Source organism: Hibiscus syriacus, unplaced genomic scaffold (genome assembly GCF_006381635.1).
Source record: "Hibiscus syriacus cultivar Baekdansim isolate YM2019G1 unplaced genomic scaffold, ASM638163v2 tig00111332_pilon, whole genome shotgun sequence".
Taxonomy (NCBI): domain Eukaryota; kingdom Viridiplantae; phylum Streptophyta; class Magnoliopsida; order Malvales; family Malvaceae; genus Hibiscus; species Hibiscus syriacus.
The window spans coordinates 77953-91725 of NW_024063061.1; the positions used below are offsets into that span (position 1 = coordinate 77953).

General features: G+C 34.4%; 3 protein-coding genes across 3 annotated transcripts; 2 read left to right on the plus strand and 1 right to left on the minus strand.

Moving 5' to 3' along the window:
• Positions 1 to 302: 302 nt before the first annotated feature.
• Positions 303 to 1058, plus strand: LOC120158905 (transcription factor bHLH149-like). Its single transcript, XM_039169636.1, has one exon. The coding sequence runs from the start codon at positions 391 to 393 to the stop codon at positions 952 to 954; it is 564 nt and encodes a 187-aa protein (XP_039025567.1). The 5' UTR covers positions 303 to 390; the 3' UTR covers positions 955 to 1058.
• Positions 1059 to 6057: 4999 nt separating this feature from the next.
• LOC120158906 lies at positions 6058 to 8014 on the minus strand. The gene is made up of 3 exons (XM_039169638.1): positions 7842 to 8014; positions 7253 to 7401; positions 6058 to 6299 (listed from the first exon to the last, which is right to left on the minus strand). Exons 1-3 carry the CDS (start codon positions 7936 to 7938, stop codon positions 6222 to 6224), a joined length of 324 nt encoding a protein of 107 aa, XP_039025569.1. The 5' UTR covers positions 7939 to 8014; the 3' UTR covers positions 6058 to 6221.
• Positions 8015 to 9385: 1371 nt separating this feature from the next.
• Positions 9386 to 13773, plus strand: LOC120158902 (importin subunit alpha-4-like). The gene is made up of 10 exons (XM_039169633.1): positions 9386 to 9745; positions 10305 to 10401; positions 10499 to 10590; positions 10698 to 10829; positions 11149 to 11334; positions 11462 to 11625; positions 11861 to 11939; positions 12224 to 12352; positions 12650 to 12777; positions 13192 to 13773. Exons 1-10 carry the CDS (start codon positions 9524 to 9526, stop codon positions 13568 to 13570), a joined length of 1608 nt encoding a protein of 535 aa, XP_039025564.1. The 5' UTR covers positions 9386 to 9523; the 3' UTR covers positions 13571 to 13773.

The window sequence follows — 13773 nt, forward strand, 5'->3', positions numbered from 1 at the left end:
TTAATTTGATATCTGTTGTTGGAATTAAACATAATATAATTAAATTGGGATATTAAGTCGTCCTAACAATAGAGAAGAAAAAGGCTTCCTGGTTTGCTGTTCTTGGTTTAAAATAATCTCCATTGACTAATGACCAACATATTAATAACGTGACATTTTCTATAATTAATTGATAATATAAAATATATTATTTTAATAAATAGTAAATTTAATCCCAAACAAAATTTACCCTATTTTTTTATTAAAAATTAAATTTATATATAGTCATTCCAAGCCCCTCTACCTATTTATCAAACTCAAATCCAAGTCCATAAAACCAACATATATCATTCGATAACGTTGTGTTTCTTTTTCCTCTCCCACTCCTTCTGCGATTATTCCCGACTTTCCATGGCATCCATCGTACCCAGACTCGAACCTGCCCCCGACACGTGTCCCGAGTTCAAACGGCGGAAACGAAGGATACCGAACGAAAAGCTTGCCTCTTCTCATTCTCAACATAACCAAGGAATTAAGCGATGGCGAACGCAACGCGAGCAACACATCTACTCCTCCAAGCTCGTCCAGGCCCTCCGCCGTTCTCGACTGACCTCAACTTCCTCCTCCGCCGCCAGGGAAGTCCACGATACGGCTGACAGAGTCCTCGCCGTTTTGGCCAAGGGAACCACGCGTTGGAGCAGAGCGGTCCTCACCGCTCGCAAGACAGCCAGACATAAGAAAGCCAAGGTCGCCGCCAATATTAGGTTGAGGAAGCCGGCGTTTAACAGGGAGAAGAGAAAAAAGCCCGCCGTTCAGAAAAAGTTGAAGGTTTTGGGACGTCTAGTTCCCGGTTGCCGGAAACTATCGTTCTCGAACCTCATAGAGGAAACTAGCGACTACATAGCGGCTCTCGAGATGCAAGTTCGAGCCATGACGGCCATCACCGAGTTTCTCGCCGCCGGCGGACCGGCTTGAGTCTAATGTCAACTCTTGAAAAGATGTCCATATTATGATTATTATTATTTTCGGAAACTGTTTTTGGTGAGATTCTTAAATTCCTGTATTTTATTGTGTATACATGACTTTTTCCCCTTCTTTTTGAGCTCTACTATATATTTATTTAATTTTATGGCTTAATATACAATTAAATGTTTAAATTATAATTAAATTAATTTTTGGTGTTAAAGAAATTTCATTAATAATAAGTATTTAAAGTTTTTTGTTATATTTTTAGGTATTAATGTTAAAAAATTTATTAAATAAAATGTGTTACATATGAATATATTTTAAAAAATATTTTAAATAATATTTTATTTAAAAAAATCTGGACAGCACGGGTTATTTAACTGTTTTTCTTCATATAATGAATAAAATTTGGACACTTATTTTTAATAAAAAAAATCTTTATACATTAAGATATATTTTGAGATATTTTAAAAAAAATTTGTATTAAGCTTAATTTTTTTATTATTAATTTTTGGTTTGTTAATGATAAGCAAAGCACCATCCAATTAATGGATTAATAAAAAAAGCCAAAATGCCAATGCCAGCTAATTCATTGTTTTAGTGTAATAATTGAAGCTGATAAACTCCCCTACAAGCCTAACTAATCACTTCTTTGGCACTAATGTTGGTTTAATTCCTTGGAGTGGAACCAAAGGAACTTCAAAATTGTGTCGGCAAAAGGGTCAGGCAAATGATCTAGTTTGCGACAAAGATTTGTCACATGGGTGTATAACGTTTAAATGCGATAAATAAATGTAAGATATAAACCCTAATAAACGCTTAAATGCAATAAATACATGTAATTCCTTTTATTTTTCATATGGCAATGTATTTGCATAAATATGAACATAGAATCGGCGTAATGCGAGGTGTTTTTATGAGCGAAACATGCTCACGACATGTGCCCTTGATTAAGTAGCCCTTGCCTTGACAGTCGCAGCGCATGTGCCTCCGTGGCCCTACATTTTGAAGTGCACCCACTCCCCCTAGCCCCACCCCTCAAATGGCTTGCATGTGCCATCCCCCCTTATTTAACCCCTTAAAAAATGTAAAAAAAATTGTTCCTCTGATTATATTGTATTTATTTATTTATTGATAATATAATATAATTTTCATTAGTCGAATAAATATTAAAATTTAAAAAATAAAAAAATTTATTTTTATTGAAATATTATTCTGATAAATATTATTTTAAAAAATAATATATATCTCAAATTAATTTTAAGATTAATATCATTTTGTGTCACGCAAAATAAACGCGTGTTACACTCAAATATACTTTTGAAAGCATGCTTTATAAGTTGTATTTTTTATCGTAAGAGTTTGATTTTAGGTTAGACTAAGATGGAAGAAAAAGGCGGTAAGTTTAGAATATGTATTTGAAAACTCAAAATTATAATATATTTAATCATGAGTTTTTCGAATCTTACATTGTTTAAATGTAATTTTTTACTTATTTAAATATACTATTTTAAAACATTCATGTATTGGATGATCAAATATAACATTTATATATGTGCTCCGTTATTTATGTTCAATTCGTGCTCGTACAAAAACATATCTTCCATACATCACGTAAATTTGTTCTTTTTAATCAAAATCATATAACTTTTTATATTTTTGAACTTTTTTTTTTATTTCTTTGATTTTAATCTAACTTTCAAATCATTCTTACCAAAAACATCTTATAATAATTGCATTAAATATAAACTTCTTTTTCACAAGGATGTCATTCTGATAACTAATATATAACAAAAATTAATTTGAAAATTATTTTTTAGCTAATAACAATTTGACCTAGTGAGATGAGACATTAAATTTTTTAAATAAAATCAATAGTTTCAATCTTAACAAATTAGATTAGAATGATCGCTTTATAATAAATTTCTACAAAACTCTACTTTAGATTAATGAATAATTAAAGATAAAAACTTACTATTACTGTTATTGGACCACAAATGGGGGCAAAGGGCAAAATGATCACTCAAAGGGGAGGAATCTCTTCTCTCTCTCTTTTTTTTTCACATTTAAGGGGGCTAACACGTGTGTTAACATGAAAGTCAAGCTGTATGATTTTGGGATTGGGACATGTGGGACGCTGGTCATGAGAAGTTTAGAAGAAGCCCCCATTTTGCAATTTTTATAATATGTTATTATCAATCAAAGGACCACATGACCTTGTTCTTTTGTGGGGGATGTTTTTGTATATTTCTTTAGTCCAACAATTCACATTATTTTTTAATATTTTTTTCAACGCTTTTCCTTCCAATTCACCATATACTCACATGCAACCATGTGCCCTCATTAAACAAAAACAATGCGAAAGCAACTAAACAAAAAACATGCCACGACCTACTTTTTCTTCAACTAACAAGTGTATCTTTTGCAATTACCTCAAGTAATCGGCGCCCCTTGTCTTGAAACAAATACATAAATATTAAGAGAGTAAACGTTGAAGGTTAAATAGTAAAAAATATTATTAAACATTTATTATCTTGTATTGAATTATATTAATAAAAAAATATTATCTTATATATAAAAATATCTTATGTTTTACCTTTTTACAATTTAAATTAAACAGAGAGACGAACCAAACGATTTTGGTAGTAAATGAATTATTGTTGTTTCTTAATGTCTCGGGTTTGAGTACTAAGAAGGTTAGGAGTGTGAACATTTAATGTTAAATAATTGATAGTTATTTTTAAATATATTTTATCTTGTACTTACTTCATATCAATAAAAAAAATTAAACATAATCGTTATTTTCTGTATTCAAAATATTCGAACAGTAAACTAAATTAACATAGATGGATGGAAAACTACATGTCTTTGCAAAACAAGATGCTGTCTTGTCGGTCCCTTCATTCTCCTTATACTCTAAGGAATTGATGGATCGGGATTTCTCCAACATTACCTTTATTCAGGTGATTATATATTCACTACATTTTGGCATATATACACACTCGATGGAGCCCTAAATTTCCCACTTTTCTCCTTTCGCTACCTTACAATTGTTTCCAGTTATCAAAGGAATTCAAATTAGCTTAATATGTCTAGGGTTTGTTCCGTCTATTTTGGGGTTTGCTTGAAGGTGGTTGATACATGACGCTGACCCAACTTGCATTGCATGAGACAAGGTGAGAGCCTGAGCGAGGCCCCCACTCTTTTGGAACCATATTTATTACATATATGAATTTATTCTTGTTTCTTATGCTTCTTAAAAACACTGTTGTTGTTAGGATATGATCGATATTATGGTTATACATATTATTTTTAATAAATGCGATCTTACTCTTCAATATTCTTTCGATCCATCCCTATTTGATACATAATATATGAATGAGTGTGTGCGTGTAGATATGGATGGATGATGGAGCTACAAAAGAAAACAAAGGACAGAAGGAGGTCAGGCGAGCAGGTGGCGGGGCAAAGAAATTCCATTATCTCGACCCGTTGTTTTCTTTCCCTTGTTAAAAGTTTGCGACACGTATGTCCTTCCAGCGTGGTGACGTTGTATGTGTACGGTTGTGCCACGTGTTACCTATTTTCATGTCAGCAAACAATATTCATATGCAACTAGCTCTTTTCGTTGGATCAACCACCGTATATTCTCCTCCTCCCATTGCATTACCATGGCTGTGCATACGACAACCGCCAAACCCAATCCCACCCTTCATTTTTTTCTCTCACAATTATTTCTCATCACTAGCCACAAAGCTGTCTCGTGATTATATTTATACTAAAACACGAGTCACCTTAGTTGTGAAAAAAATATATATTTTGAAAGATTTAAATTCAAATAGTTATGTCTGTGGAATATATTTATATTATAAATATATTTAAAAAATTATAATTCTAATTTAATAATAGCATTATTAAAATTTAATACCTTATTTACATATATAATTGTACATACACAAATTGATATGGTATTTAACACCTGATCTAATGTCTTAATTGTTAAAAAAATAAGAATAACATAATAATTATATCTTGAGATCACAAATAAAATGCTTTGAAGTTTGAGATTAGTTTAAGTTAGTTAAAGGACTTTTGATGCAATTAACCCAAATTGCTTCACTGGTTTGAATTAACAGGCTTCAAAGTTGAAACCTGGAATTCCTTGCTTTGTATCTCGACTTCATGATGTTTGCAAACAAAGATGTAGGGAGCAATAATTGACGAAACAAATCGCTTTTGAGTTGTCAAAGGGGCCAACCGCCATTAGGGTTAGGGGAGGAAGGCCCCAACAGAGGGGGGTTGGGGGGCCCTAAAGAACAAAGGTAGGGAGGAAGAGGACAAAATGTATGTCAAACAAACAGGAGAGGGACGGGTGGGTTCCTTGGCAGTTTGGCCACACATGGTGGGAGTTAAGGGTGGCGGTGTGTTATAAGATGCACTATAAATGGAAGTCCTGGCCTCCTTCTCAAGCACACAACTATTGTCCTAATTATGACTGCTTTATCTTCTGACAAAAGATAGTTTCAACATCTGATAAGCATCTACTGGGGACATCTTCCCACACGTGGATGGATCCTTGGTGGCTTCGATTATGACCCTTCATCTCGTGCAAAGGCCAGAAGGGATATAAAAAACATGCACAAATCCCATACCGAAAACAAAAGTGATCAGTGACGGATCTAGAAATTAAAAAATAGAGATCCAAAATTTTAATATCCTATTCTAAATAAATTTGGGTATACAACTTTTCTTATTTTTTTCTATTCCTATTAACAAATTAAACTAAATTTAATATTTTTCTCAAAATAATAAGTGTAAAATGACTCTCCTAGGGAGTCATGTACATCCGCCCCTGGTACGTAACCTTTTAAAAAACGGTGACCAAAATAAGACAGACCAGAAACAAATGGGACCACTAGTGTAGTTTACCCTTATTTTTTATTGTTGAGGCATCTTTACTGCAACTGGTAGCAAATTAGAGTAACTACATATAACTAGCTATGGAAGAATGGATTTTTTGGCACTGGGATACACAAGGTCCTGGGTACTGATGAAGTTCTCAAATGGCTGTCGGATTGTACAGTAGTTTCTCCGGGGCAGCCGGTACTATTATCAACAGTCGACATATCTTAAGAAACTAGAGTTGCAAACTGCAATTAAATACTCAGAAATTTGATTAAAACACCAATTTTCGGTACTCATTCTCGAGGCAGAAATGAAAAAAAGGGCTCTAACAGCAACATCTTTCTATAGCTCCAAAGAACTAGACTGATTAATTAGGCCTTGGATGGTTCAGCCCTCGGCCTCCACAAACCCAACCTATATTTGTGTGTATATTTCAGTATCAGCTTTCTCTGCAAGACAGGAATAAAAAACCATGAGTGGCTAACCCAATCCCAGTAGAAGCGAAGTGACAATTCTACAAATATATATACTTAAATAGCAAATTTTTTTACACCCTAAAAAACAAGACACTTTCATTGGATAACGAGAGTGCATAGGCATCGCGGATAAAACTACCACAATACAGCAAAATTCTTAGTAAAGATAATTCAACTCGGCAGATATCAAGACTATATGCCGACATTCTACTCTGTATAACAATCAGATAATTAGTAATCAGTTGATGATAAACCAGTGCATTGCATGCTATATAGCTAACGCAAGAAGATTCTTCTCTACAAGACATTTAAAAGTGCAGAATTATCTGTGCTCATGCCAATGTCCTTTGAGAAAGATGAGAACACACTTTCAGGCTCTGCTTGCTATGAACAACAGAAAACATCGGTAGAGGAAAATTTGTTAATCTAGTGGTTAAGCTACAAAGTTAGAAAGTGGTTATGAATCTTAAATATTTGATTAACAAATTTCACGTCCTCCTTGCTCATTTCCTTCCTTCGTACCAAGTAAAGACTAAACTATGGCCGCTAAACCATTCTATTCTATCCCGCTCATTCAAACTATTTGTCAGCTTAAGCTTTGGAAGATCCTAAGTGGCACAGGCTAATGAACTACTCAAGCTAATTTAAACAAATAATAAACACAGCTTTAGACTAAGGCCATAAAAGAACAGAATAGAAATAGTTCAGTCAGATGCGATTCCAGTTCGATAAACAACATGCTAGAAGTCTATATCGTAAACTAAGGGCAACATTGTGGGGGCATTAAAAAAATTAGCATACATAAATGCTATCAGCAATGCTGCATAACTAGGTAATCATAACTGCACAAAAGTATGCAGTTACTCAACATAGGCATACATATTAAACAAAATTTGTGTTTCAGAGTGCGAGTCGGGAATCATTACATGTTTGCAAGGAATTCCAAGTTTCTTGAGCTTAAGAGTACGGGCGACGAGCAGTTTCTGAAAGTCACCAATCTCAGATTCCAGCTTTGCTACATGAGTTTCAACCCCATTCCCTACTCCATTCAGAAATTCTGGTATTCCAACCTTCTCTGCAACAATAACAAGGTCACTTCTCAAATTCAATTTAATTAATTTCAAGATTACAATGATAAAAAAGATTATAATTGCTTTTGGGAAAATAAATTCGCCTTATGATACTAACTTAGCTTGTAGACATGAAAAAGGACTAACTTCATGCTAAGTCTGTATATGTAGCTATTTTAAAAGATATTTCTCAAGAATCCCTAATAATTTAACAACATGAATTGAAAAGCCCATTTAGGATTTAGCTAATCAGTCAAGTTCACTGGACTGAGAAAAAAGATCTGATTTCCCCCCTATAATACTCATTATTCTGAGCACAACTAGAAGCCTGAAAAAACTAAAACAAATGAGATTCTATTAGTTTCCCAGGAACCAAAAGGAACTACGGTGATATTTCATTTTTAATGTTCTTGCTATTGTTTAAGAAGGAAAGAGAAGACCTTACCAATAAATGAACTTGACTTGGAGAAGAACCTCGAGAACACATATGGATTTGAAAAAGGAATTGCCTTTGTGCTGTTAAGAACTTGCATCAATGCCATGGTTAGGTTTTCTGTCTAGTTGTCAACAGATTGTTGGGTTATTTCGAGGGGAAGACGAAGTTTTGGGTACTCAAACAAAACTCCCCAATTTAATTAGGCCAGAAGTTCGACAGGTGTTTTTCCTTGAAATAAAAATAAAAATAAAAATAAAATAAACTACAAACCCTGGTCTCTAAAGTTATAGTGTTTTTATTTAAGTCATTACATTTTCAAAAGATATGTTCTGATCACTAAAACTATCGATAAATAACAAAATAATCACTCGGACACATTGCTAAAACATCAATTTGGTTCTTAAGAACATTCTCTAACTCTAAAAAAATTAAAAACTCCATCTTTAATAACAAAACCTCCCATGGTGACATCTATAACATCTTTCTATAATTGATCCTCATCTTTAATGGAGATGTCTTCAATGTAATTGTCTAATGTACCAAGGGAAAAAAGCTATCATAAATTCTAAAGGATAGTTCAAGCAAATTATACGAATCAAATCTATACTCATGCTACAGTTTATATATGATACTCAAAGATGTTCAAAATAATAGAAAAATTCTACGTTCTACCTTGTTTGAAAGCAAATGATCAATTAACCCACTTTGTTCCATTATCCTATTAAGCTATACGAGAGAGCATCCCTATGTTTAACATGTGTAAACAAAAAATAGTCGCAAAATCGTTTTTATTCTCGATTTAAACTTCATCACAATGAAGGTTAACAGAAGCTTCCAAAGATCAAATAAACAGTCAATGTACCAAAATTAATTGAACAAAAAGATATAAAATTCTTACCCCTTTGAGTAAATGATGTATGATTATCCCTATATCATGATATATTATTATTGTATCTCTTTCGGATCTCATCCATAAACTATACTTCCACCGATCGAAACCTCCGCTGTTAATCATGGCGAAAATAAAAATGTCATAAATGTACACCTAGGTCTCCATGTCTAGTGGTTAAAGAGAAGAAGTTGAATTTTCTTGTTATTGTTAAACATTCTTCATCAAAACAATATAAAAGATCAAAATTCATATATTAGTTTCCAACCAATACCAAATAAAGTAACTTATATGAAATAGTCAAAACTTATGAAAGTTACTTGACGAGGAAAATAAAATGGAGGAAAATGAAGTTTTCTTAAATTCTTCATCATACCTCTAATATATACGATGTTTGAGCTCGAGACCTGAAGGGTTAACAACAAATCCCTTAACCAATGAGATATTAAACATTATTGTTATCATTTGAATGATCATTTTATTGTTTATCAATAACTTTAGTTATTAAAATATAACGTTTGAAACTTTAGTAATTAAAATAAAAGTTTACAAAACTATAATGACCATAAGTGTCATTTATCCAAAAAATAAGGCTCATTGGCCATTGTCGAGTCTGTCGAAATCTAATTACTTTTTAGATGATGATAATAAAAAAACCATTTATCACTTCACAAATCTTTCTCTAGTCTCTACCTTCCACGGCTCCGCCACTACCCGCCTTCGACGATCCCCCTTTCATTTCTTTTGTGGTGTCATTTCTACAAACAGAAGCCATACAAAGGGAAGCATTCAAAAGAAGAGAATGTCGCTTCGACCAGGTACTCGTACTGAGGTGAGGAAGAAGAGTTACAAAACGGGGGTCGATGCAGAGGAGGGCAGGAGGAGGAGAGAGGACAATTTGGTTGAGATCCGGAAGAACAAGCGCGAAGACAATCTCCTTAAAAAGCGGAGAGAAGGCCTTCTGCTTCAGTCTCAGCCTCCCTTGGTCGATAACACCCAAAATGCCGCCGCTATTGAAAAAAGGGTACCTTTTTTTTATTGGTTATGGGTTTTAAATATTTCGTTCTGATTTTTCTTTTTGAGTTATTGATTGATGGTGAAAGTTGAGATCTTGATTCAACTGAGATCGTTGCAGTGGTACTTTTGTCAAGATATTATTGCTGTTATTATTCAATTGGATTTTTTTATTCTCTTAAGATTAGGAAGAAATGAATGGATTCATGGAGATTTGGGTTATTGATTTTTATGCATACTTAAAGTAGGGTGAAAGAAGAGGGTTGAGGTTATGGATTTATGATTTAGGATGGCAGTATTCTCATATTCTATGATCTAGCTTGTAGCTTTTCAGGGAAGCCTGTGTAGGATTGCTTTCTACCAATAATGGGCTGTTTGGTTTATTTCTGATAAAATGGATGTAGTTAAGGAAAGGCTTTAGCATTTTAGATGTCACCTCTTTCGTCTTGCAGGGGATGGAAAAGGTGAAAAGTGTAGGGAGGGATTTTGATGTGGTTCTGATCCTTCTGAATTTTAGGCTTTTTTTTTATTTGGGTCCTGAACATGGTATTCCTGATGATTCCTAACAGTTGGAAAGTGTTCCTTTGATGGTACAAGGGGTTTGGTCCAATGATCCTGCTACCCAGTTGGAAGCCACAACACAGTTTAGGAAGCTGTTGTCAATAGGTCCTACTTCTATCTTCCTAATTCCTACACCTAGAGTGGTTTCTTTGTCAAGGAATATGCCCATTTACATTATTAACTTTCATCTTCTTACTTGTAGAGCGCAGCCCTCCAATTGATGAAGTAATTAAAGCTGGAGTTGTTCCTCGGTTTGTAGAGTTTCTCGGAAGGCAGGATTTGCCTCAATTACAAGTACATTGTTTTGTTTCTTTTGTTTAAATTGAAACAATTTGCATAGGAAATGTTATCATCACTGAGACTAATTATTACCATTGAGACTAACTTCCATTTGATTTTAGTTTGAGGCTGCCTGGGCTTTGACCAATGTTGCCTCTGGCACATCTGAGCACACACGGGTTGTTATTGAACATGGTGCTGCCCCAATGTTTGTGCAGCTGCTTAGTTCTGCTAGTGATGATGTTAGAGAGCAGGTCAGTTTTTGTTTTAATAATTCATCTGTATCTCCTGTACTTGTAACTGAAGAATGAAAAAAATTCTCTTACTTTCGATGAATCTCTGGTCATTACCGTTTTTAGTTCAACATTTTCTAGATGAACTTTATCTGTCACTTCATATATTTTATATCCTGTCCTAAGTTGCTTTGTTTGCTCCCACTTAGAGTAGTTTATGTTGGACTTAATTTCCATATGCTATATTTACTTGTCTGCTCATTTGTCTTTTCCTTGTCAATCATCATTTTATTTGTGTACATTGCCTCTAATTACTATCCTCACCCTATTTTCTGTTTAGGCTGTATGGGCTTTAGGTAATGTCGCAGGTGATTCACCAAGTTGTAGAGATCTAGTTCTCGGCAATGGTGCACTTATGCCGTTGTTAGGTCAGTTAAATGAAAGATCAAAGTTATCAATGCTGAGGAATGCTACATGGACATTGTCTAATTTCTGCCGTGGCAAGCCACCATCGCCATTTGAGCAGGTAGAGACTTTGGGAGGCTCCTTTTGAATTTTGTATAAGAGAAGTGTTCACAGTCATAGTTAGCTTATTATTGATTTTTTATAATTTGGTTGATGAGTTCTTGATAGCAACCTTGTTTTCTTTTCAGGTGAAGCCTGCTTTACCAATTCTACGCGAACTTATCCACTTGAATGATGAAGAAGTTCTGACAGATGCTTGCTGGGCGCTGTCTTATCTTTCAGATGGCCCTAATGAAAAAATTCAGTCTGTAATTGAAGCTGGGGTCTGCCCACGACTGGTGGAACTTCTAGGGTGAGCTTATAAACTCTACAAAATACTTGAAATCCAATTACCCTTAGATTTTTTCCCTCGGGAATTTTTTTAGCATAGATATCGTGCACCTTCTCCTTGGCTACAGCGTATTATTTTTTCTTGTCACAAGGTTTTTATGTCTATATACTTTGTCATTTATTTTTGTTGAATTTTTTGCTATATACTTATTGCAATATTTTGACTACCGGTGCTGACTAAAATTCATTTATGCTAGCCATCCATCACCCACTGTTCTTATACCTGCTCTTCGGACTGTGGGAAACATTGTCACTGGTGATGATAATCAGACTCAGGTAAGAAGTACATTTATGCATGTTCACAGAGGTTTTCACATCAGTAGCGTTTTTCTTAGATGCTGGTTTATCTTCTTTTCTGTTATTTACTGGATTAAATTTATTTGCTTCATTTGGATTGTTCATGAAGCATAATCTAACTGTAAGGATATAGTAAACAAACTAATTCTTTTAAATGGTAGTATTTCAAAGTTCTATTGTTGTTGATTACAAAAAGATAAACTATTGTTGTAATTTTTTTTTGTTTCCTTTAAAAGCTGCAAAAATCCGGATGTATTTTTCAGTTTGTGATTGACAACAAGGTGCTTCTCCATCTCTCTCAACTTCTCATACAAAATCACAAAAAAAGCATCAAGAAAGAAGCTTGTTGGACTATCTCTAATATAACAGCTGGGAATAGAGCTCAAATACAGGTATAGGTTCTCTCTGTCCCTTCAAAGATTCTGTTGCCTCAATGTATGCAGCAACCAAAAGGTATAAGTATTTAATCTTCTTGGTCGGTTGCCCCGGAAGTGCCAATGTGGCTTTTATGTTTAGTGATGATTTCAAAGGTGTCGATAGCATGTTGCAAACTTTAGTTCATAGTAATTGAAGCATTGCTTTGCTTGCTTAAGCTGTGGTTTCAATTACTACTAGTTCTCATGCAGTATATATCAAATTAAAGGCACTCACACTGTTGTTGATTATTTGTTTGATTTCCTGTGGCACAGGCAGTTATAGAGGCAAATATTATTCTTCCTCTCGTGCACCTTCTTCAGCATGCGGAGTTTGATATTAAGAAGGAGGCTGCATGGGCCATCTCAAATGCAACCTCCGGAGGATCTCATGAGCAGATTAAGTATATCCTGTTACTTTTTTGTTTACATTTCAGTTTTTTTTCTTTATTGGACCATATATCTATGCATGTTTGCAAAAGACACATGAACACATGCAAACCTTCACCATAGATTCACTGGAGAATATATGCTGATATTTTTTCCAGATGCAAGATCAGAACCATGATGCATACATGTATTCTTGGATACTGATTGGTCCTGAGCATTTGGCGTACTCAACTAAATTAAGCTGGTTAACAATTATAAGTGCAGCCGATGTTTTTATTTTATGTTGCCTCCAATTGCTTTGTCATAAATATGATGAAAATACAATAGCTAATTTTTGGGGCATGCATTGCATAATAATTGTTCTGAACCATTTCAGTTAATCATATTCATGTGGTACAATGAGAGTTATATGATCTGTTATTTTGCAGATTCCTGGTGAACCAAGGTTGCATTAATCCCCTCTGTGATCTCTTAATTTGTCCAGATCCACGGGTTGTGACTGTGTGCCTTGAAGGGCTGGAGAACATCCTGAAGGTTGGTGAGGCTGATAAGGAAATGGGAATGAATGATGGAATCAATCTATTTGCACAAATGATTGATGAATGTGGTGGGTTGGATAAAATTGAGAACCTTCAAACTCATGACAACCATGAGATTTATGAGAAGGCTGTGAAGATCTTGGAGAGATATTGGGCTGAAGAAGAAGAGGATGAACAGCATCTCCAAGATGGGGATGAGAACCAGCAAGGCTTTAATTTTGGAACTAATCAGGCCAGCGTTCCACCTGGGGGCTTCAAATTTGGTTGAAGTGTTTAGTTTTGGAAAATTGGCTATAGTTTTTACGTCTTACTACTTTCCTCACGGTGAAATTTCTAGACTTGTGTTTGCTTTTTCATTGCTGCCAAAGTTGGGTTTTTGTTCTGGTGCATAGACGCATGATCTTTTTCTTTTTCGGGTGTGGGGCAGATAACTCAAGCTTGAAAGGTTTTTAAATTTTATTTGTATTTCTA